This window comes from Oncorhynchus kisutch, linkage group LG13 (assembly GCF_002021735.2).
Source record: "Oncorhynchus kisutch isolate 150728-3 linkage group LG13, Okis_V2, whole genome shotgun sequence".
Lineage (NCBI taxonomy): Eukaryota > Metazoa > Chordata > Actinopteri > Salmoniformes > Salmonidae > Oncorhynchus > Oncorhynchus kisutch.
The window spans coordinates 30,767,026-30,787,776 of record NC_034186.2 but is presented as its reverse complement, the minus strand read 5'-3'; the positions used below and the strand labels follow the sequence as shown (position 1 = coordinate 30,787,776).

The 20,751-nt window shown below is 42.6% G+C and overlaps 1 protein-coding gene across 1 annotated transcript in view; it reads right to left on the bottom strand.

Moving 5' to 3' along the window:
• Positions 1-20,751, bottom strand: part of faf1 (Fas (TNFRSF6) associated factor 1) — an 82,333-nt gene that overhangs the window by 28,890 nt on the left and 32,692 nt on the right. The window contains exons 8-12 of the mRNA XM_020499122.2: positions 14,158-14,244; positions 7,547-7,642; positions 7,330-7,456; positions 7,170-7,233; positions 6,988-7,069 (exon numbers count right to left, since the gene is read on the bottom strand). Of these exons, the coding sequence (XP_020354711.1) occupies positions 6,988-7,069; positions 7,170-7,233; positions 7,330-7,456; positions 7,547-7,642; positions 14,158-14,244 (456 nt within the window). The remainder of the gene's footprint in view (positions 1-6,987; positions 7,070-7,169; positions 7,234-7,329; positions 7,457-7,546; positions 7,643-14,157; positions 14,245-20,751) is intronic.

Below are 20,751 nucleotides of genomic sequence, written 5' to 3'. Positions count from 1 at the left end.
GAGGGGAGCCTTGGCAGTGATGGGTGGCCTGTCTGAAGGGCCTTACTGCTGATCCTCTGGAGGGCTCAGGGGCCCAAAGCATTTTCATTAAGGCTGGATTGAGGCGCATCTCTCCCTCCAGAAACGCTTCATCAAATGTAGTGTTTTACTTAGTGATTAGCCCATCAGACATTGAGTGTGACAGATTCCTCTGCAAAATCTCTCCCTGGTCCCTCCTTCCCCTGAAACCTGCATCATATCATATTTATTTATTTAATTTGACCCCTTTTTCATGGTATCAAATTGTTTTAGTAGCTACTATCTTGTCTCATCGCTACAACTCCTGTACGGGCTCGGGAGAGACGAAGGTTGAAAGTCATGCGTCCTCCGATACACAACCCAACCAAGCCGCACTGCTTCTTAACACAGCGCGCATCCAACCCGGAAGCCAGCCGCACCAATGTGTCGGAGGAAACATCGTGCACCTGGCCACCTTGGTTAGCGCGCACTGCGCCCGGCCCGCCACAGGAGTCGCTGCTGCGCGATGAGACAAGGATATCCCTACCGGCCAAACCCTCCCTAACCCGGACGACGCTAGGCCAATTGTGCGTCGCCCCACGGACCTCCCGGTCTTGGCCGGTTATGACAGAGCCTGGGCGCGAACCCAGAGTCTGATGGCACAGCTGGCACCAATATCCACTAAATTAACAGCTAGTTGCAATGACAAGAGAGGAGAGATTTAGACCAATTTCTTCAAAAGGGAAGAGGGAGGTGGTGCTGGTTGGGGAGGGGTGTTTCGGAAGTTGACACCCAATGGTCACTGAGTCAGATGTGTGTTTCTCTCATCTCCTCTAAGGCTACAGAGAGAGAGTAGGGGGTCAGCTGCATGTGTCCCTTCATATTGGTTTATTTTCATTGACACAATGTACAGTCTCCAGCTGCACCAGAGAGCTCAACGGAGAGGGGGCCATACTGAGCTGGCTTAGGGAAGAGGATATCAGCTGGGAGACAAGCCGAGCCTCTGCCTCACGGTCTAAAACCCCCCAAACATCTTGCTGTGTTCTCCCATTCTAATAAGACAGTAAGCCACACAAGCTGTCAGTTGATACAACCCTCCTTAAGAAGGACAAAGCAGAAAAATGAAGAAAAATTGTGGGCTAAAAATAAAAGTGACAGCTGTCATGATGAAAATGTAATGAGGTTTATGAGAGGAATCAAATGGTGGCTCTTTTTGAACAAGCACTCCCACCTTTAGATGTAAAAGAAAAGACAATGGCAATTTACATTGCCTTCAAAAAAAGTGTTCACACTTCTTATTCCACTTTGCTGTGATGCAGCTCGAAGACACAATAACCCATAATGACAAAGTGAAAAATGTTTTTATAAATGTTAGTACATTTATTGAAAATGAAACAGAAATACATCATTTACAGAAGTATTCATACACCTTTGCTATGATACTCCAAATTGTGCATCCAATTTCCTTGATCATTCTTGAGATGTCACTACAACTTGGAGTTCACCTGTGGCCAATTCAATTGTTTGGACATGATTTAAAAAAAGAAACACCTGTCTATGTAAGGTTGACAGTACATTTCAGAGCAGAAACTATACCATGAAGTCCAAGTATGTCTGTAGATCTCAGAGATATAATTATGATTAGGCATACAGTACAAGTCAAAAGTTGACACACCAACTAATTTAAGTGTTTATTTTTACTATTTTCTACATTGTAGAATAATAGTGAAGACATCAAAACTATGAAATAACACATGGAATCATGTAGTAACCAACAAAAAAGTGTTTAAAAAGTAGCCACCCTTTGCCTTGATGACAGCTTTGCACACTCTTCGCATTCTCTCAACCAGCTTCACCTGGAATGCTTTTCCAACCACCATGAAGGAGTTCCCACATATGCTGAGTAGTTATTGGCTGCTTTTCCTTCACTCTGCGGTCCAACTCATCCCAAACCATCTTAATTGGTTGAGGTCGGGTGATTGTGGCGACCAGGTCATGTGATGCAGCACTCCATCACTCTCCTCCTCTGTTAAATAGCCCTTACACAGCCTGGAGGCATGATGCCCAAACCAGATGGGATGGCGTATCGCTGCAGAATGCTGTGGTAGTTATGCTTTTTATGTGTGCCTTGAATTCTAAATAAATCACAGACAGTGTCACTAGCAAAGCACCCCCACACCGTTACACCACCTCCTCCATGCTTCACAGTGGAAACCACACAAGCAGGGACCATCCTTTCACCTACTCTGCATCTCACAAAGACACGGCAGTTGGAACAACAAAGAAATCTACAATTTGGACTCATCTGACCAAATATGTGAAGCATTTATTTGGGCTCCAATTTCTGAGGCTGGTAACTAAGAAATTGTTAGCTCTGCAACAGAGCTCTGGGTCTTCCTTTCCTGTGGTGGTCCTCATGAGAGCCAGTTTCATCATAGCGCTTGATGGATTTTGTGACTGGAATGCAGCCAATAACTTTGAAAGTTTATTCAAGTAGAAACACTTAAGACACACCCTCTCCCCTCAGCCCACCAGACACTTTTGATGACACATCATGACCCGAGTTTACACATGCAGGGCGAGGGAGGAAGGAATTCATTTTAAAAATGGACCGCTCTTGCACAGAAATTCGTCACTCGTTCATCCCGCAACAATTGTGTTTTCAGCCACTGGTAGCTTGTGGGTGCAATTTATATGCGATACAGACAATTATGATTGACTTTTCCAGTCATGTTTGGTTTCATTGCAATCAACTGGTTTGTTTGTAAAACAACCAAACTTGATGGGTCATTTCGCGGGACGTATTGACAACAACAAAAAACATTTTGAAGACAACAAGTAATGACGACATTGTGCACCAATGATATGACCGCTGTTTCGTTGATTGACTGTATTTTAACCCAATGACCACTGATCGTCTTGAAATCTAGCTGGGTAGACAGCCAATGAGCTGAGGTAAACAGCTATATGTAAAAATAAACTCCGGCGTAAAGAGGGTCATTCGCCATTGAAGATTCATACTGGAAGAAGCGCATGCTATGCACAGCACTTTTTTGGTAAAGCGCATCTTCAGCTGTTTATACAATGCTCATAAAATAAAGGGAACACTAAAATAACATCCTAGATCTGAAAGAATGAAATATTCTTATTAAATACGTTTTTCTTTACATAGTTGAATGTGCTGACAAGAAAATCACAAATTATCAATTGAAATCAAATTTATCAACCCATGTAGGTCTGGATTTGGAGTCACACTCAAAATTAAAGTGGAAAACCACACTACAGGCTGATCCAAATTTGATGTAATGTCCTTAAAACAAGTCAAAATGAGGCTCAGTAGTGTGTGTGGCCTCCACGTGCCTGTATGACCTCCCTACAACGCCTGGGCATGCTCCTGATGAGGTGGCGGATGGTCTCCTGAGGGATCTCTTCCCAGACCTGGACTAAAGCATCCGCCAACTCCTGGACAGTCTGTGGTGCAACACAGACGTTGGTGGATGGAGCGAGACATGATGCCCAGATGTGCTCAATTGGATTCAGGTCTGGGGAACGGGCGGGCCAGTCCATAGTATCAATGCCTTCCTCTTGCAGGAACTGCTGACACACTCCAGCCACATGAGGTCTTGCATTAGGAGGAACCCAGGGCCAACCGCACCAGCATATGGTCTCACAAGGGGTCTGAGGATCTCATCTGGTTAGAGCGTTGGACTAGTAACCGAAAGGTTGCAAGTTCGAATCCCTGAGCTGACAAGGTACAAATCTGTCGTTCTGCCCCTGAACAGGCAGTTAACCCACTGTTCCTAGGCCGCCATTGAAAATAAGAATTTGTTCTCAACTGACTTGCCTAGTAAAATAAAAAGGTAAAATAAAAAAATCTCGGTACCTAATGGCAGTCAGGCTACCTCTGGCGAGCACATGGAGGCTGTGCGGCCCCCCAAAGAAATGCCACCCCACGACTGACCCACCGCCAAACCGGTCATGCTGGAGGATGTTGCAGGCAGCAGAACGTTCTCCACGGCGTCTCCAGACTGTCACGTGCTCAGTGTGAACCTGCTTTCATCTGTGAAGAGCACAGGGCGCCAGTGGCGAATTTGCCAATTTTGGTGTTCTCTTGCAAATGCCAAACGTCCTGCACGGTGTTGGGCTGTAAGCACAACCCCCACCTGTGGACGCCGGGCCCTCGTACCATCCTCATGGTGTCTGTTTCTGACCGTTTGAGCAGACACATGCACATTTGTGGCCTGCTGGAGGTCATTATGCAGGGCTCTGGCAGTGCTCCTCCTGCTCCTCCTTGCACAAAGGCAGAGGTAGCGGTCCTGCTGCTGGGTTGTTGCCCTCCTACGGCCTCCTCCACGTCTCCTGATGTACTGGCCTGTCTCCTGGTAGCGCCTCCATGCTCTGGACACTACGCTGACAGACACAGCAAACCTTCTTGCCACAGCTCGCATTGATGTGCCATCCTGGATGAGCTGCACTACCTGAGCCACTTGTGTGGGTTGTAGACTCCGTCTCATGCTACCACTAGAGTGAAAGCACCGCCAGCATTCAAAAGTGACCAAAACATCAGCCAGGAAGCATAGGAACTGAGAAGTGGTCTGTGGTCACCACCTGCAGAACCACTCCTTTATTGGGGGTGTCTTGCTAATTGCCTATACTTTCCACCTGTTGTCTATTCCATTTGCACAACAGCATGTGAAATGTATTGTCAATCAGTGTTGCTTCCTAAGTGGACAGTTTGATTTCACAGAAGTATGATTGACTTGGAGTTACATTGTGGTGTTTAAGTGTTCCCTTTATTTTTTTGAGCAGTGTATATCAATCAGTATGGCGACTATTGATATATACTGCTAAAAAAAGAGCATTTGGATGATCCAGAAGAAGATTGGGAGAACGTCATATGGTCAGATGAAACCAAAATAGAACTTTTTGATAAAAACTCATGTTTGGAGGACAAAGAATGCTGAGTTGCATCCAAAGAACACTATACCTACTGTGAAGCATGGGGGTGGAAACATCATGGTTTGGGGCTGTTTTTCTGCAAAGGGACCAGGATGACTGATCCGTGTAAAGGAAAGAATGAATGGGGCCATGTATCGTGAGATTTTGAGTGAAAACCTCCTTCCATCAGCATTGAAGATGAAACGTGGCTGGGTCTTTCAGCATGACAATGATCCCAAACACACCGCCCGGGCAACGAAGGAATGGCTTCGTAAGAAGCATTTCAAGGTCCTGGAGTGGCCTAGCCAGTCTCCAGATCTCAACCCCATAGAAAATCTTTGGAGGGAGTTGAAAGTCCGTGTCGCCCAGCAACAGCCCCAAAACATCACTGCTCTAGAGGAGATCTGCATGGAGGAATGGGCCAAAATATCAGCAACAGTGTGTGAAAACCTTGTGAAGACTTACAGAAAACGTTTGAGCTCTGTCATCGTCAAAGGGTATATAACAAAGTATTGAGATAAACTTTTGTTATTGACCAAATACTTATTTTCCACCATAATTTGCAAATAAATTCATAAAAAATCCTACAATGTGATTTTCTGGATTTTTTTTCTCATTTTGTCTGTCATAGTTGAAGTGTACCTATGATGAAAATTACAGGCCTCTCTCATCTTTTTAAGTGGGAGAACTTGCACAATTGGTGGCTGACTAAATACTTTTTTGCCCCACTTTATATACCTGTTGATACTGAGCTCATATGTGAAACTATTCTAACTGAACATTTTCTTTCACAGTGACACTGACTCCGAATGGGAACCCCCAGTGCCAAGGTGTCCATCCCCCACTGAAGCTGGTTCATCCAGCCGGACACCTGTTGTCTCAGCGCTACTGGGGCATGGACCACAAAAAATGTCCCCGTTCCAACTGCAATAAAGGACTACAACAAGAGCATTTGAGGTGTGGACCTGTCAGATGCGCTGATTGGCTATTACAATGTTCTCCATAAGACTATGAAATGGTACAAGACATTCTATCATTTCATCGACATTGCTGTGGTGAATGCATTCATCCTACACAAGGAAATGGTTAAGAGCTGTGGAAAGCCCCCTCATCTCACAGCTAGCCTTCAGAGAGCTGCTCAATAAAGGAGCTTGCTGGCTACAGCACCACGTTCTGGCCCCTCTACCTCTGTCCCTTCTGCTCCTGCCACAAGTGGTGTTCATCTGCCCAAATTAATTTCTGCAGGCATGGATGTGCCTCAGGGCCAAAGGGGCACAGCATGGAGGCGTCACTGTGTTCTTTGCTAAATTAAGTCCCCCCATCACCTGCACCACATGCTTGGTGACCCTCTGCTTTATAGCAGAAAGAGACTACTTTGGCACCTGGTATCAGCAGCACAATATTGTGTAGAGGACTGAGGGTCTTAGAATACCATTTTGGTATTTTGTATATAGTTATTCCATTCAAAATGTATAACTTCACCAATTTGGCAACATGGGGACATTTGGGCTACTTGTGTGGGACACCTGAGTGACTTCATGATAAATGTCATGTAGCACACTCATTTTGGATGTTATCATTCTGAAACTTTGCACAAGTAGTTGCCCTCATGTTTTTCACTGAAATTATCCCCATCATCCTATCTGAATGTTTGTTTTGTCTTGTTCATTTTAAATATGATACAACAATAAAAATGAAAAAACGTATGTTTTTTTTCATTGTATTATCTAAACCAGATCTATTGTGTTATATTCTCCTACATTCAATTCACCTTTACACAAACTTCAGTGTTTTCTTTCAAATGGTACCAAGAATATGTATATCCTTGGTTCCGTGCCTGGGCTACAGGCAGTTAGATTTGGGTATGTCTTCAGGCGGAAATTGAAAAAAGTAGGGGGGTAGCTGTAAGCGGTTAATACATTTTGAATTCAGGCTGTAACAACAAAATGTGGATTAAGTCAAGGGGTATGAACACTTTCTGAAGGCACTAGTATCATGTCCTGTTAACCTGTAAATTATACTACTGAGACCAGCTCCTCTACTGTTACTTACATCTCTGGCTTTGCCATAGAAGGCCTCTTGAGATGCTGCCTCCAAAGTACCAATGAAGAACACTGGATGACATTCTCCGTACCTGCAACACACACATAGGAGATTGACCCGTAAAAAGAATGCATGGATCTTCCACATCGTTTGAGAAGCACAGGCCCCTTAAAACAATACTAAATACGTACCTTGTTGAAAATTCAGCAGTAAAGTGCAGTAAGGCATCACTTTCATTCTCACTATTCTCTGGCACTGCAGAGAAAAAAAACACATTAGCTTGATAACAATTAAATACCAAATCAACCTTTTTGAATCGAGTGGTAGCATCATGCTAAGTGAGGTACGTACTCAAGGCGGCTTTCCGACAGCCTGTAGAAGACCCCATACCGAACATCTCTGATTCGTCCACTCCAAATTCAGACGCATCCTCAAAGTCATCCCCCTCGCTGTCGCTTACCATGTGGACATCTGCGCACTGTTCAAACATATTCGCTTCAGTATTGTTGACCTATCAAACACAATGAAAAATGTAAAACAAAGCCAAATGTACTGTGTGTTGCTCTACCTCTTCTGTGGGCTCCTGGTTGTTGGCTGGTGAGGACCTTCGACACACACTGAGGTGATGGCAGGGGTAGCTGATTCCAGAGGCAGCCAGTGTCATCTGGGGACAGAAACATATATATTTTTTAACAATAAAATCTGAACAATGCATTAACATTCTATAAGGAGGCGTAAAGGCAGAAAGAGATCCAAGTTCCACATTCACAGATAAACCATTCTGACTTTGTTAGGATTAGAACAAAACATTTATCCAGACTTATAAGGAAGCCCAGAATAAAATGTACAGGCATGGTTTATGGACAATCTAATTAAAGACTGGAAATGTCACCAACCGCAGCACTGGAGGGACTCATTAAAGACGGTCTATATGGCTGAACCCAATGGGATAGGGTAAAGATAGAGGCAGGTGCCATAGAAAGTGATGGGGCCCCAGCACCCACCTTTCTAACTATGCTACTCACTAACCTGCTCTCCCTGAGAGTGTAAGGGATTATCAGTGTTAAATCGATAATGCAAGTCCTAAAAGGCTTTCATTTCAAGTATGGGGCAGATGATCTGAACCTGACCACAACATCCTACATGGCCCACTGAAGCCAAGCGGCAAATTAATAAAAGCATTGTCAAAACCTAGCAGAAATCATCTCTACTTAATACAGTATTTTAGTCTGTTCATAATCAACGTTAGCAAGCCAACTCATCCACTACAGTTCAAATAAAGTCAAAATGTATTTACCTACTGGTTCATCGTTTGAGAAAACAACCTTATGTTTATTGCAAACAAGTGCTATAGTGGCATTAACTGGAGGTTTAACCCTAATGCCGTGATTGACACGGACAGACAAAAGGGAAAGTCCCTGGCCGTCAACAGCAGAGGGTGGCAATCTTTGCTATTGTCAGGTCCTCTAGCCAACAAAACCAGTTGGTAATTGTTGAATCAGGACCCGATTACATGTAACGGCAATTGAGTTTCAAAAGCAGAGTGACTGCTGGAGTTTTCCACGGCTCTTTTAAAGTAATTCAGCCATAGAATAGAGTAACCACTAGTCCTCGTTGGGCACATGATTTGCTGGATGATAAAAACAGAACATATCCAAATATAGAGAGAGCCATCATTCTCATTTGAATCCACTGTTAAATTACTATTGGCACAAGAAATAATTCCCACTTGCTCAACAGGAAAAACAGCAGAAAAACAGTATTCCCTGGACAAATAAAGCATGAGCAATATCCTGCTGTGGCCCATAGCTATTTCCCTGCTGTGCAGCACAGTACCAGGGGAAAATGCAGGAAAGCCGTGCAGCAGAGTCCGTAAAGTCATGTGACCATCTTCTTGTCATGGTCTTCCCATTTGGCCTCGTTAGTTCCGCTGCCCACACACACACACGACAGATTGTGTTTGTCTTTCACAACTAACTTAAAGCAAATGTACTTTAAAATAAAACGTATTAATAAAGAGGCAGGACTAGGCTGCCATGGCTGGGACAGCTGAGTGCAAGTGTTAATTAAAAGCATTAACACTTACACTGAATAACACTGGAACACCTAGGAAGAACACTTAGCAGAATTGCCTGACATGGTTCATGTAACAAAAATACTCCCACACTAATTCTTTAGCGGGTTAAGTATTATTGTATAACGGTACAATTCCTATTTTCTCATTAGCCAAGTTGATCTTATTAAATCAAATGGAATTGGATGGAAATATCCTTCACTGTAAATTGAGTCTGGTTGCCACACTTTGTTGGTTTGAAAGAACATTTCTAAACAGTGCTCCATAGAAATCCAAGTGCTGTTAAAAAAATTATCGACACAGTGGTTTGAGAGGCTGACCCCTTGAGCAGGACAGAGACGAGGGCTTTGAGATGTGAAGGAATGTCTTGCTCTTTTCTCTTGCCTCTCCAATCGAGTGGCAATCAAACGTGAGAATCTTAATGGCGGCTAAGTGGACCCCCTCAACAATAAAAGGTTTCCTCCAAGGCCCTAATAAGTGTATAAATAAAGTTGATCACTTCTCTTGTCAATGGGGGACATTGAGGGGAGGGATGACATGTGCTGAAAATCAGAAAAATAAAGTTGAGCGGTCATCCAAGCCAAGCTTTGACCCCGTGCCTTCCACTGATGCTGCGGGATAAGTGCAGCTTCCCAGCTCTGTGGCGGAACGCTGCGGGGCACAGGGGAGAGGTTAACCCCCCCCCACTACTGACCTTCTCCTCCATCCCAACACAAAGAACAAGCTCCTCTTTTTTGGATTCTTTTAATTAACACTTGCACTGAAGCTTCTAAGCATTGGGGAGCGATGCCAGGAAAGAATTCTCTCTCTGCCCCCCTTGCCGCCTCTCTTTCCCGCTCTCCCTCATTCTTTGTTTCTTTTTTGTCTGGGCAGTGTTTGGATTAGGTCTCTGGCTGTGAGTGTGAGATAATTATCACTGACAGCTGCACTGACAGTACCCAGAGCCCCAATACCACCTTGTTCAACAACTCTTTGATAAAAGGGGGACAACAGAGCCTGAGAAAATAAAGACAGAAGAAAAGAAGCCCCACCCTAAACACCTGTTGGTCTCTTATAGGTTCCTGCTTGCCTGTTTACAGTATGTCATTCCTGATTAAGATCAGGGGTCCTGCACCAAGTGTTTGAGGTTCACACACCAGCTTCTCCACAGAAAGTCATAGTGTTGAAGGAAAATGCTGCTGAAATCAACAGCGGGGCATTTCACTACTATGCTCACAGAGCAGGGGATCCAAGAAGTGACCAAACGAATGAGGAACTTGTGCATTAAAGCCCTCAAAGTAGCAAATGCATTTGGTCAGAGGGAGATGGATAGAGGCTGAGCCTACACAGTCGCTCTTCCATGCAGCGCATGTCCTCCTCACTGAGTCTGGCCCCACTGAATGTTACCTGAAGACAGCAATCACACAGGGGGCTCTTTCTTGGCTTATCACTGAGCCCTGTCGCTACGGCAACCAGCAGGCCCCAATAAGCCTGCACGGGGCTGTCAACCAGAGAATCCATTAAAAGCCGGGAGGAGAGGAGCCGGGCTCAGAGCCCTCAGAGTGACTGCATTAATACATTAGCAAACACCATGAAACACTGGATAAATGTCAGCAATTATGGCGGAAGAGAAAAAAGCAGAGTCTAATAAGGATGTCTCACTGTCTGTCAATCACTCCCACAGGTGCAGGACCGCTCTGTCAATCAGAATGGCCAGAATACTTGCCGCTTGGCTCGGCTTGTTTCCTCAGGAGTAGACGAAAGTGGTGGTAATAAGAAAGTCTCACAACAGATCAATCATCTTTCACACCAAGGGAGTCAGACAATGGCCCATTACCTCAAGCAACAACTGTTTCTCCACAATGTTTTTTCAACTCAGCTAACCCCAAACTTTTGACTGCACTGCCCCTCTTTAATGATATTTCCACAGAGGTCAGAAAAAAACTCAAATTGTGAAATTATGATAATGCCCTTTTTGTGTAAGAGTCATTTGAATTTGTATTTTATTTATTATTATTGTTTTTTTTTTTTAAATACAGGAATTTCAGTCTGTTCAGGTGAGATGTTTTTGGCCCAGATCATCAAAATCTGATTTAGACCAATGGTCAGTCATCTTTTATTTCCATATGTACCCTCCAACTTTCAAGGGGTAAGCTCTAGAGCAGGGGTCTCCAATATCAGGTGTGGAAGATTAGGGTTGGAGTGAAAATCTACAGGACAGTAGCTCTCCAGGAACAGGGTTGGAGAGCCCTGCTCTAGATTCTAGACAATCCTATCCGCCATTCAGGGTTGTTAATGTAAACACATGACGACACTGGAGGGGCTCCCGAGTGGCACAGCAGTCTAAGGCACTGCATCTTAGTGCTAAAAGCGTCACAACAGACCATGGTTCGATTCCAGGCTGTATCACAACCAGCCGTGAGTGGGAGTCTCATAGGGCGGAGGCGTCACACAATTGGCCCAGAGTCGTCCGGGTTTGGACGGGGTAGGCCGTCATTGTAAATAAGAAATTGTTAACCGACTTGCCTAGTTTAACCTTTAACATTTCAAATGGCAAAAGGAGGCTCAGGGAAATAAATTACAAAAAGTTCTTATTTTCAATACACACACAGTGATGACAGTGATTTAAAAACAATAATTTCAAGACTGCATGGGGACTTCAAAGCGTCAGCTTCATCATAAACTAAGGCACCATGGATATAGGCTAACACTGCCAAATGAGCATTACCCTCTTGTTTGTGGCCAGGTTGCTTGCAGTTCCCTTCATCACCTTTTATATTTCACATCCTTTTAATTTTTTGTATCAAATTACCTCACTGAATCATATTGCCAAACAAAACAAGAGGTGTTTCTTCCTGCTCCGATTTAAATTTGATGTAGGCTAACACTTTGTAGATCAATACACAAAGGCACGGAATCAGGGAGGTGAAGTACCAAAACCAAATCACTTGTTTCTCCACAGGTAAGCTCCTACCACATTTGACTTCTTGTACAAAAAAAATAAACAACCTAACAATCTTTGAAGATGACGATTTCTGAGTGTAAAGCACAATTATAAAATAAGCAGAAGGTAAATAAGTTAATCAATTAGCTCATGTTTAATTAGACAAATCTAAGCCTTGGATGTGAAAACTGTATTTTCAACCTCAGCAAGGCTTTAAATAAAAATGAGTCTGGGTAATTGGTTATCAAAAGGCAGTGGGTGTTGGAGTGGCTGGCAGAAGTGGTGCCCAGCTGAGCTTGTGAACTGATCTTTAACTCCAGAGATGCTCCAGCAGTGTACAAAGCTGTGCACCACAAATATAAAAGGCCTGTTATCTAACATTATGCATGTTTGTGTCGAATTTTTTTTGTTTTTCCCATTCACTTGAACGTAGACAATCATTTCTGATGTGGATTAAATTGGGTATTTAATTATAAAACAGCCTGGTGACAATAAAACCTCTACATTTGAACAATATTGATCCCTAAATTGAACAAATGATTACACTGTAAAAAATAATTCTGACTTTCCCCCCCACTAAATATTAAGTGAGTGCAATGAATGAAAAAAAGGCTGAAAAATAATGAGAAAGTAGTCACCGATTCTGACTCCTTGAAAATGTAATTTTAAACCCTAGCTGCCATGTTTATTGGTACAAATCCCCAGAGATGAGGCGGGGTTAATGAGATATGCAATGGAAGAGCCAGGCTGGCATGCAAGGGCTTTCTCTGTAATGCTCAGAGACCTTTCAATAAGGGTTTGGGCTGGAGAGGCCTAATATTGCAGTCAATGCTTTTAATATCTCCTCCCAAGAAACATGGGAGCAGTGAGCCGCCTTAACCAGGCTATGGCCAGGCACATTGCTATGACCTAAAGCCACTTTCTATTCATCCCCAAGCCACCTTAGAGCTTTGGTCGAGCCAAGACTCATTGAGAAGCAGCCCACCTCATATTCCTGAATATTGTGGGTTCCAAAGGGCTGTGGGTGAGAAGTGATAATGTACACTTTACTGTAGTTTCAGGTTGGACTTGATATCTTGGCTAGATTGCCTGTCTAAGGAAAGAGATGGATAACAATTAAATAGATCCATATCAGTGCTGTATAGGGTTTGTGGTTTGAGAGGCTGCCTTTGGCCACTGCGCTTTACATTAAGGCACACAAAGAGCAAACAATTTAGAACAAAAAAGAAATATAACCTTTTGTCTCAGCCTTTCAGGAAAATAAACGGTTGCAATGCATGTATTTGCTTTGACAAGAGAGCAACCAAACGAGACATAAAAGCTCCACTTAAAAACAAAACAAAAGATGCAGGGATTGTTAATTCAATTTGCCAAAGTGAATATTTGAATGTAGATGGGAAAAGAGAGGGTTGTCATAAGAACCACACAACATTTAGAGAACAGGTTCTCACCAGGTGACCACACCCTGTACTAAATCTAAAATAGAAAGGTCATTGTAGATTTTAATCATGATCAGAGCAAGAAAACCCAGTTCAGGGTAGTAAAGAGGATGCCACAAAATAATGTAATAAGAGGTAATACCAACAGCAAATATAAAAGTTGAAGAGCCAACAGAATGTGTATGGAACAACCCAGTTGCACAATCATCCATAAAATTAGCATGGGAACATACAAGCTGTCAAAGAAGCGGGGGGGGGGGGGGGGGTCGGAGTTCCTCAGGGCTCCGTGTGAGGACCGCGTCTGATCACTTTGACTAAATTTAGCTGAATGGCTGAACGGTGACCCCAGGCGGGAGAGGTCAGTGACACTCAATGACGTGAGCTTTAATGTCCACAGATAGAAGGACCCTGCAAACCGTCCTGACATTTTAATTAGTTTCTACCTCTTACTTTTAGACTGGACAGATGGTTTTAGCACTGAAAACATTTAACAGTTTCTCTCAAACCGAGATTCATTTACATGTAAAATAGGCTTTTATCAAGCCTTCATGGAATAAACTTTAACCCGGGTCTTTAACCTTGTTAAAATCAAAATATATTCAGTAAATGAAAACATGGGTAACATATTTTCCTAATTTATGTATGACTGCTGGTGAACAGCAGCTATAAGGTCCAAAGACCACATGGAAATGGAGTGGTGTTCCCAAGTCCAAGCCTGAAAGACATGTGTTTTTGATCCTTACCGAATCGTCAGATGCCGCAGCAGGCCAGCCCTCCCATTGTTGGTGTCGCACTGGGATGTTTGTCAGGTCTGAAACATTCCTTTTCACCTGGAAAGAAAGACAAATGGCAAATAATTATTAAATCTATCATTTCAGATTAAAACATGAATACTTTTAATGGAAATCCTGAAGAAAATAACGGCAAATATCAGTAAGTAGCCTATACCGAACTATAACAGTAAACACATCATGAGAGACAGCATCATTGGTGTGTCGGTATAGCTTTGATTGTCTCCCGTGGAGGTGTGGAAAGGAACAACAAAGATGGAGGGAGGGCACAGGGCATTGGACAGAGAGAAAAAGCTGTGTCATCTGCATTCCACAGAGATACCTTGCTTAATGCACAGAAACACTCAAATGAACAGTATTTATCTTCTCCCATTCTTGACCGGTGTATCTGCACTTAACATTCCGTGCTTTTAAACCGTTAGCAGCGTCCCACGAGCACCAAGCTCCCGCCATCCCTGCCCTGATGGTTTAAAGCACAATGCCAGCCTGATGTGCACAAGGCGAGGGTGATCAAAGCTAGTGTCGCCTGAGTGCTGGATTCTAGCGCATTACCCCTGCAGAATGCACTACCCTGCAGGGGTAGATACTGATGCTGAGCAAACTGGCCATTGTGGTGGAAAGCTCCCTCCACACACAGCCAAATCCTCCAACACTCAGAGGGAGAGATGTATCCTTGCCGAGACGGCGGTCTCGTGCCCACAGATGGAGTGCTTTTTTATGTTGAATAAAAGTCTACAATTCTGCAGACGAGTGTCTGTGTTGAGGTCTGTGTCACTTGGTAAGAAGCAGACTAGCCTGAAAATGCCTTGGTAAAAGTTTAGACAATGCGTGGCTGACATGGGATCACGATATTCAAACCTCATTCTCTCGCCAGTCCCAAACACACACATGCACAGTGCCTTTCTTTATGAAGTGGAGTGGGGTCAGGCCGGGTGACCAGTGTTATTACAGAGTGTAATATCTGTGTTTGACCAGAGGGCTACAGGGATTTCTCCTCCTAGCGCTGACCGACAGGCAAGCATAAACACTAGCGCCCAGCTGTAATTAAGCGTCTCCAGTCAAAGGTTAAGGCAGCCTTAGAGAAACAACAAACTAATGCCCATAAAGGAGGTCCTGGTGGCTGCAAGTTGGAAACAGCACTTTAACCAAACCTATTCTATCAGAGCAGCGATACGTTTATTAGCTCAGATTTTACGAGACGCATTACAATCTCCTGCTTTAATGAAGGTTTTCCCTAGCACAACGTATCCACATCCTCTAACACGTGGATAGCAGACAGAACAGGAAGGCGAGCCTCAAAACCAACAAGGAAGTTGACAGAACTGTGAGAACAGTTTCTAAAAGTAAGATGCACAACATGACCAAAGGTATGTGGAAACCTGCTCGTTGAACATCCTAGAGGTGTTCGATGGGTTGAAGTCTTGGCTGTGGAGGCCAGTCAAGTTCTTACACACTGATTTCGAAAATTGGAACCCCGACCTCACTAATGCTCGTGGCTGAGTGGAAGCAAATCCCCGCAGCAATGTTCCAACATCTAGTGGAAAGTCTTCAGAGTGGAGGCTGTTATAGCAGCAAAGGGGGTGCCAACTCTATATTTATGCCCATGATATTTAAATGAGATGTTAGATGAGCAGATGTCCACATACTTTTGGTCATGTAGTGTATACACGTCAGTCGATAAAAAAAAAGTGCCATAAAATTAATTTATTGAAACCGTAATATCAACTGGTTAAGTAAGATGGTGCAACGCAATCTTCAAAAAGGCAGTAACCTCAGCAGTGGTGCTTGCTTGTAGAAGCCTATGGATGTGCAATGGCATAACAAAATAAGGTTAAATTTAGCAGACAAGACACCCATATTTCCTGAGCCCTCATCACAGTCAAGACAATTATTTTATCGTAAATTTTTATTTATTTAAATGAAATCACAAAAAGAACAGAATATTTTTCCAAATGAAAAAAGAAAAGTTGTGATGCACATTTCACATCTGGACCAGTTAAACTCTAAAAGAATGATAATTTGAAACGGGGTGATATACAGATGCTCAATTTAGAAAATTCTGCCTGTTTTGACATTTTCTTTGGCCTATGCTTAATAAATCCAGTCCATTTAGAATGTGTTAAAACTGTCATTTGTCAAGGAATGTAGCTTGTGTACCATTAGTTGTGTTTTGAAAGGCATTTATTTCTGTAGGCCTAACTGGAGCTTGTGGGTGCACTCCGCACACGTGTGTGTGTGTGTGTGTGTGTGTGTGTGTGTGTGTAGGGAGCAGTTGGAAGGCAATTGAGTGAATGAGACATCGAGGGGGAAAAGTAATTTAGGGAGAAGAACTGTGTGATGCTTGGCTTGGTTTATTTTTTTTGTGACCCACAAATGCACATGTACAAATGGAACACTAGAGTCAAAGAAAATTAACTAGGTCTTCAAGACAAAATTTCACTTGCCTGTTCGGGCACCCACAACGCACATCCACCAAAAATGTTAACAGTATTTCTGGTTAAAGATGGAAATTTTACATCCGTTAAAGTACTCGTGCCCATCCCTAATTGGAAAGAACTGAATGAGCAATTAGGCAAATTATGTTTGCTTATAACAACCATATTGACCAATTCTCTCTGAAGCTGCCCTAAAAACAATAAACATTTTTTATCAATATCTGGCTAAATAGAACCAGCATTAACTATTCATGATGATTTTATGCACTCTCTATGTACTACAGCCTTTTGCTAGACATTCCAATTACAAATCTCATTAAAAACGCCAATCGCCCAGCTCAGCTTTCCCCAAAGCAACCTACCGTTACCACTGCTGACGAAAGCGATATTACAATTCACTTTTCAAAAAAGCCCATCACATTACTAGTAAGGCCAGTTAGACACATACTCTGATAACAGTGCTGTCTAATGCTGCCCCCTGTCTGCCAGAGAACTGTATTTACTTTGAGAGCAGCTTGATTAGGGTCTCACTTCACCAGATACATTACATTAAAATCACACACAACTTGTACCATTTCTTAACATGTAGCCCAATCCCCTTTATGTAGAATATTTAGAATGGTACATGTTAAGAAACTGTACAAGTTCTCAGATTATTATATTATAAATAAATATCTGGGCATATGGATTGATGAAAAGTTATTTTGAAAAGCATAAGAATAAATGAATAAAAATGGGCTTCTTTAGAAATAGACTATGCCTCTGCATGAACAGGAGAAAACAGATAATTCAGTCAACTTTCCTGTCAGTGCTAGGCTACAGTGACACCATTTATATGAATGCAGCTGCCACTACACTGAAACCACTAGATGCAGTTTACCACAGCACATTTAGCTTTATTACAGGGGACAGGTTGAGGACACATCATTGCATCCTATATCAGAAAGCAGGCTGGCCCTCTCTTAAGTCTCGTAGATTGATACACTGCTCTCTTTGTTTATAAAGCTCTCTTAACTTCCTCAGTACCTTAGTTCATTGTTAAATTCCAGATACACGAGTCACCAAACCAGATCACATGGATAGCCAACTATAAATATACTGAACAAAAATATAAAACCCCAACATGTGACAATTTCAAAGATTTTACTGAGTTACAGTTCATATAAGGCAATCAGTCAAATAAATTCATTAGGCCCTAATCATGACTGGGAATACAGATACATCCGTTGGTCACAGATACCTTAAAACAAAAAGGGCGTGGATCAGAAAATTAGTCAGTATCTAGTAACCATTTGCCTCATGCTGCACAACACATTTCTTCCGCATAGAGTTGATCAGGCTGTTGATTGTGACCTGTGGAATGTTGTCGCATTCCTCTTCAATGGCTATGTGAAGTAGCTGGACATTGGTTGGAACTGGAACACGCTGTCGTACACATCAATCCAGAGCATCACAAACATGCTCAATGGGTGACATGTCTGGTGAGTACGCAGGCCATGGAAGAACTGGGGCATTTTCAGCTACCAGGAATTGTGTACAGATCCTTCCAACATGGGGCCATGCATTATCATGCTGAAACATGGGGTGATGGCGGCGGGTAAATGGCACAACAAGGGGCCTCAAGATCTCGTCACGTTACCTCTGTGCATTCAAATTGCCATAGATGAAATTCAATTGTGTTTGTTGTCCGTAGCTTATGCCTGCCCACACCATAACCCCAGCATGGGGCACTGTTCAATGTTGACATGAGCAAACCGCTCGCACACACACAACGCCATACATGTGGTCTGTGGTTGTGAAGCCGGTTGGACTTAACTTCTTGGATATAGGGGGCGCTCTTTTAATTTATGGATAAAAAAAGTGCCCGTTTTAAGCGCAATATTTTGTCACGAAAAGATGCTCGACTATGCATATAATTGGCAGCTTTGGAAAGAAAACACTCTAAGGTTTCCAAAACTGCAAAGATATCTGTGAGTGCCACAGAACTCATGCTACAGGCGAAACCAAGATGAAACCTCAAACAGGAAATCAGCAGAATTTCTGAGGCTCTGGTTTCCATTGTCTCCTTATGTGGCTGTGAATGTGCCATGAACCAGCTTAAGCTTTGTGCCGTTTGTCCAAGGTGTCTGCAGCATTGTGATGTATTTGTAGGCATATCATTGGAAGATTGGCCATAAGAGACTACATTTACTACGGGTCCGCCCGGTGTCCTTTGTGTAAATTGGTGCGTAATCTTCAGCCGCAGGCATTTTCTCCTGGGATTCAGAGGGGAAAGCACACTTCCACGAACGATATATCATCGAAGAGATATGTGAAAAACACCTTGAGGATTGGTTCTAAACAACGTTTGCCATGTTTCAGTCGATATTATGGAGTTAATTTGGAAAAAAGTTCGGCGTTTTGAAGACTGAATTTTCGTTTTTTTTTTGTAGCCAAACGTGACGCACCAAACGGAGCAATTTCTCCTAAACAAATCATCTTTCAGGAAAAACGGAGCATTTGCTATCTAACAGAGTCTCCTCATTGAAAACATCTGAAGTTCTTCAAAGGTATTGATTTTATTTGAATGATTCTGTTTTTTGTGAAAATGTTGTCTGCTGATGCTAACGCTAAATGCTACGCTAGCCGCGCTAGCTGTTACACAAATGCTTATTTTGCAATGGTTGAGAAGCATATTTTGAAAATTTGAGATGACAGTGTTGTTAACAAAAGGCTAAGCTTGTGAGCTAGCATATTCATTTCATTTTATTTGCGATTTTCATGAATAGTTAACGTTGTGTTATGCTAATGAGCTGCGGGGATAATTACACTCCTGGATACAGGTTTTTTTTCGTAGCTAAACGTGACGCACCAAACGGAGCGATTTCTCCTAAACAAATAATCTTTCAGGAAAAACTGAGCATTTGCTATCTAACTGAGAGTCTCCTCATTGAAAACATCTGAAGTTCTTCAAAGGTAATGATTTTATTTGAATGATTTTCTGGTTTTTGTGAAAATGTTGCCTGCTAATGCTAACGCTAAATGCTACGCTAGGTGCGCTAGCTGTTACACAAATGCTTATTTTGCAATGGTTGAGAAGCATATTTTGAAAATCTGAGATGACAGTGTTGTTAACAAAAGGCTAAGCTTGAGAGCTAGCATATTAATTTCATTTCATTAGCGATTTTCATGAATAGTTATGGTAATGAGCTTGAGGCTGTATTCACGATCCCGGATGGCTCGACGCAACAGGTTAATGACAAATTCTCTAAAACGATGTTTGAGGCAGCTTATGGAAGAGAAATTAACATTACATTCTCTGGAAACATCTCTAGTGGACATTCCTGCATTCAGCATGCCAATTGCGCACGCCATCAAAACTTAGTAGGCCTAGGGTAAACTACGCGTACTTTGGTTACACAAAACAAAAAAGGACAACGTTGTCATAACCTAGAGCATTACATACCGACAAACATTTTCTTTTGCTCGATCGTTAGCCAGCTTTTGAGATTCTTTTTAAATTGGTCGGCATGACTTGGAGTTGCTGTGGTAGTTGCTGTGGTAGTCTGTTGCGTGAAACAGTACACATATGAAAAGGTCTTCTTACCAGATACAACAATTAAAACAAAAAACAATTAAAACAAAAAACAATTTTAAACAGGCAATAGTCTTTGGCTTTAGTGTTGTATTGGTGGTCATATCTAATGAGTAAAATAATCTTGAAAAGGGTACCTTGGTCTGGTCCAAAATTACATTGGCCAGACTAAGTTCAATTAATATTACACTTCTGTACAGATAGCCAGCCTAGCTGATTAAAATGCTTGACCTTCAGATGAGTACGAGGGGACAGTTGAAGTACAACTCACCAGCTTGTATTGTAGCTGGTCTGTAGCTTATTCTTTAAAAAGGTATGTGTACGCATAATCAAAGTGTCACTGAACTAGCGCACCTGCCAGAGTCTTTAGTTTGTCACTATCAAGATATTTTGAGGTCTGAGCTAGGAATCAAATGCCTTGGTTCATCTTTGTTAAAACCTTCAGGGGCATAGTTTCACCAGTCAGGTACTTTTCCAATTCACACCCAATGTCACTGACTGAAGTTTTTGGTGTAACCACAGAGTTGCCCACTTTGG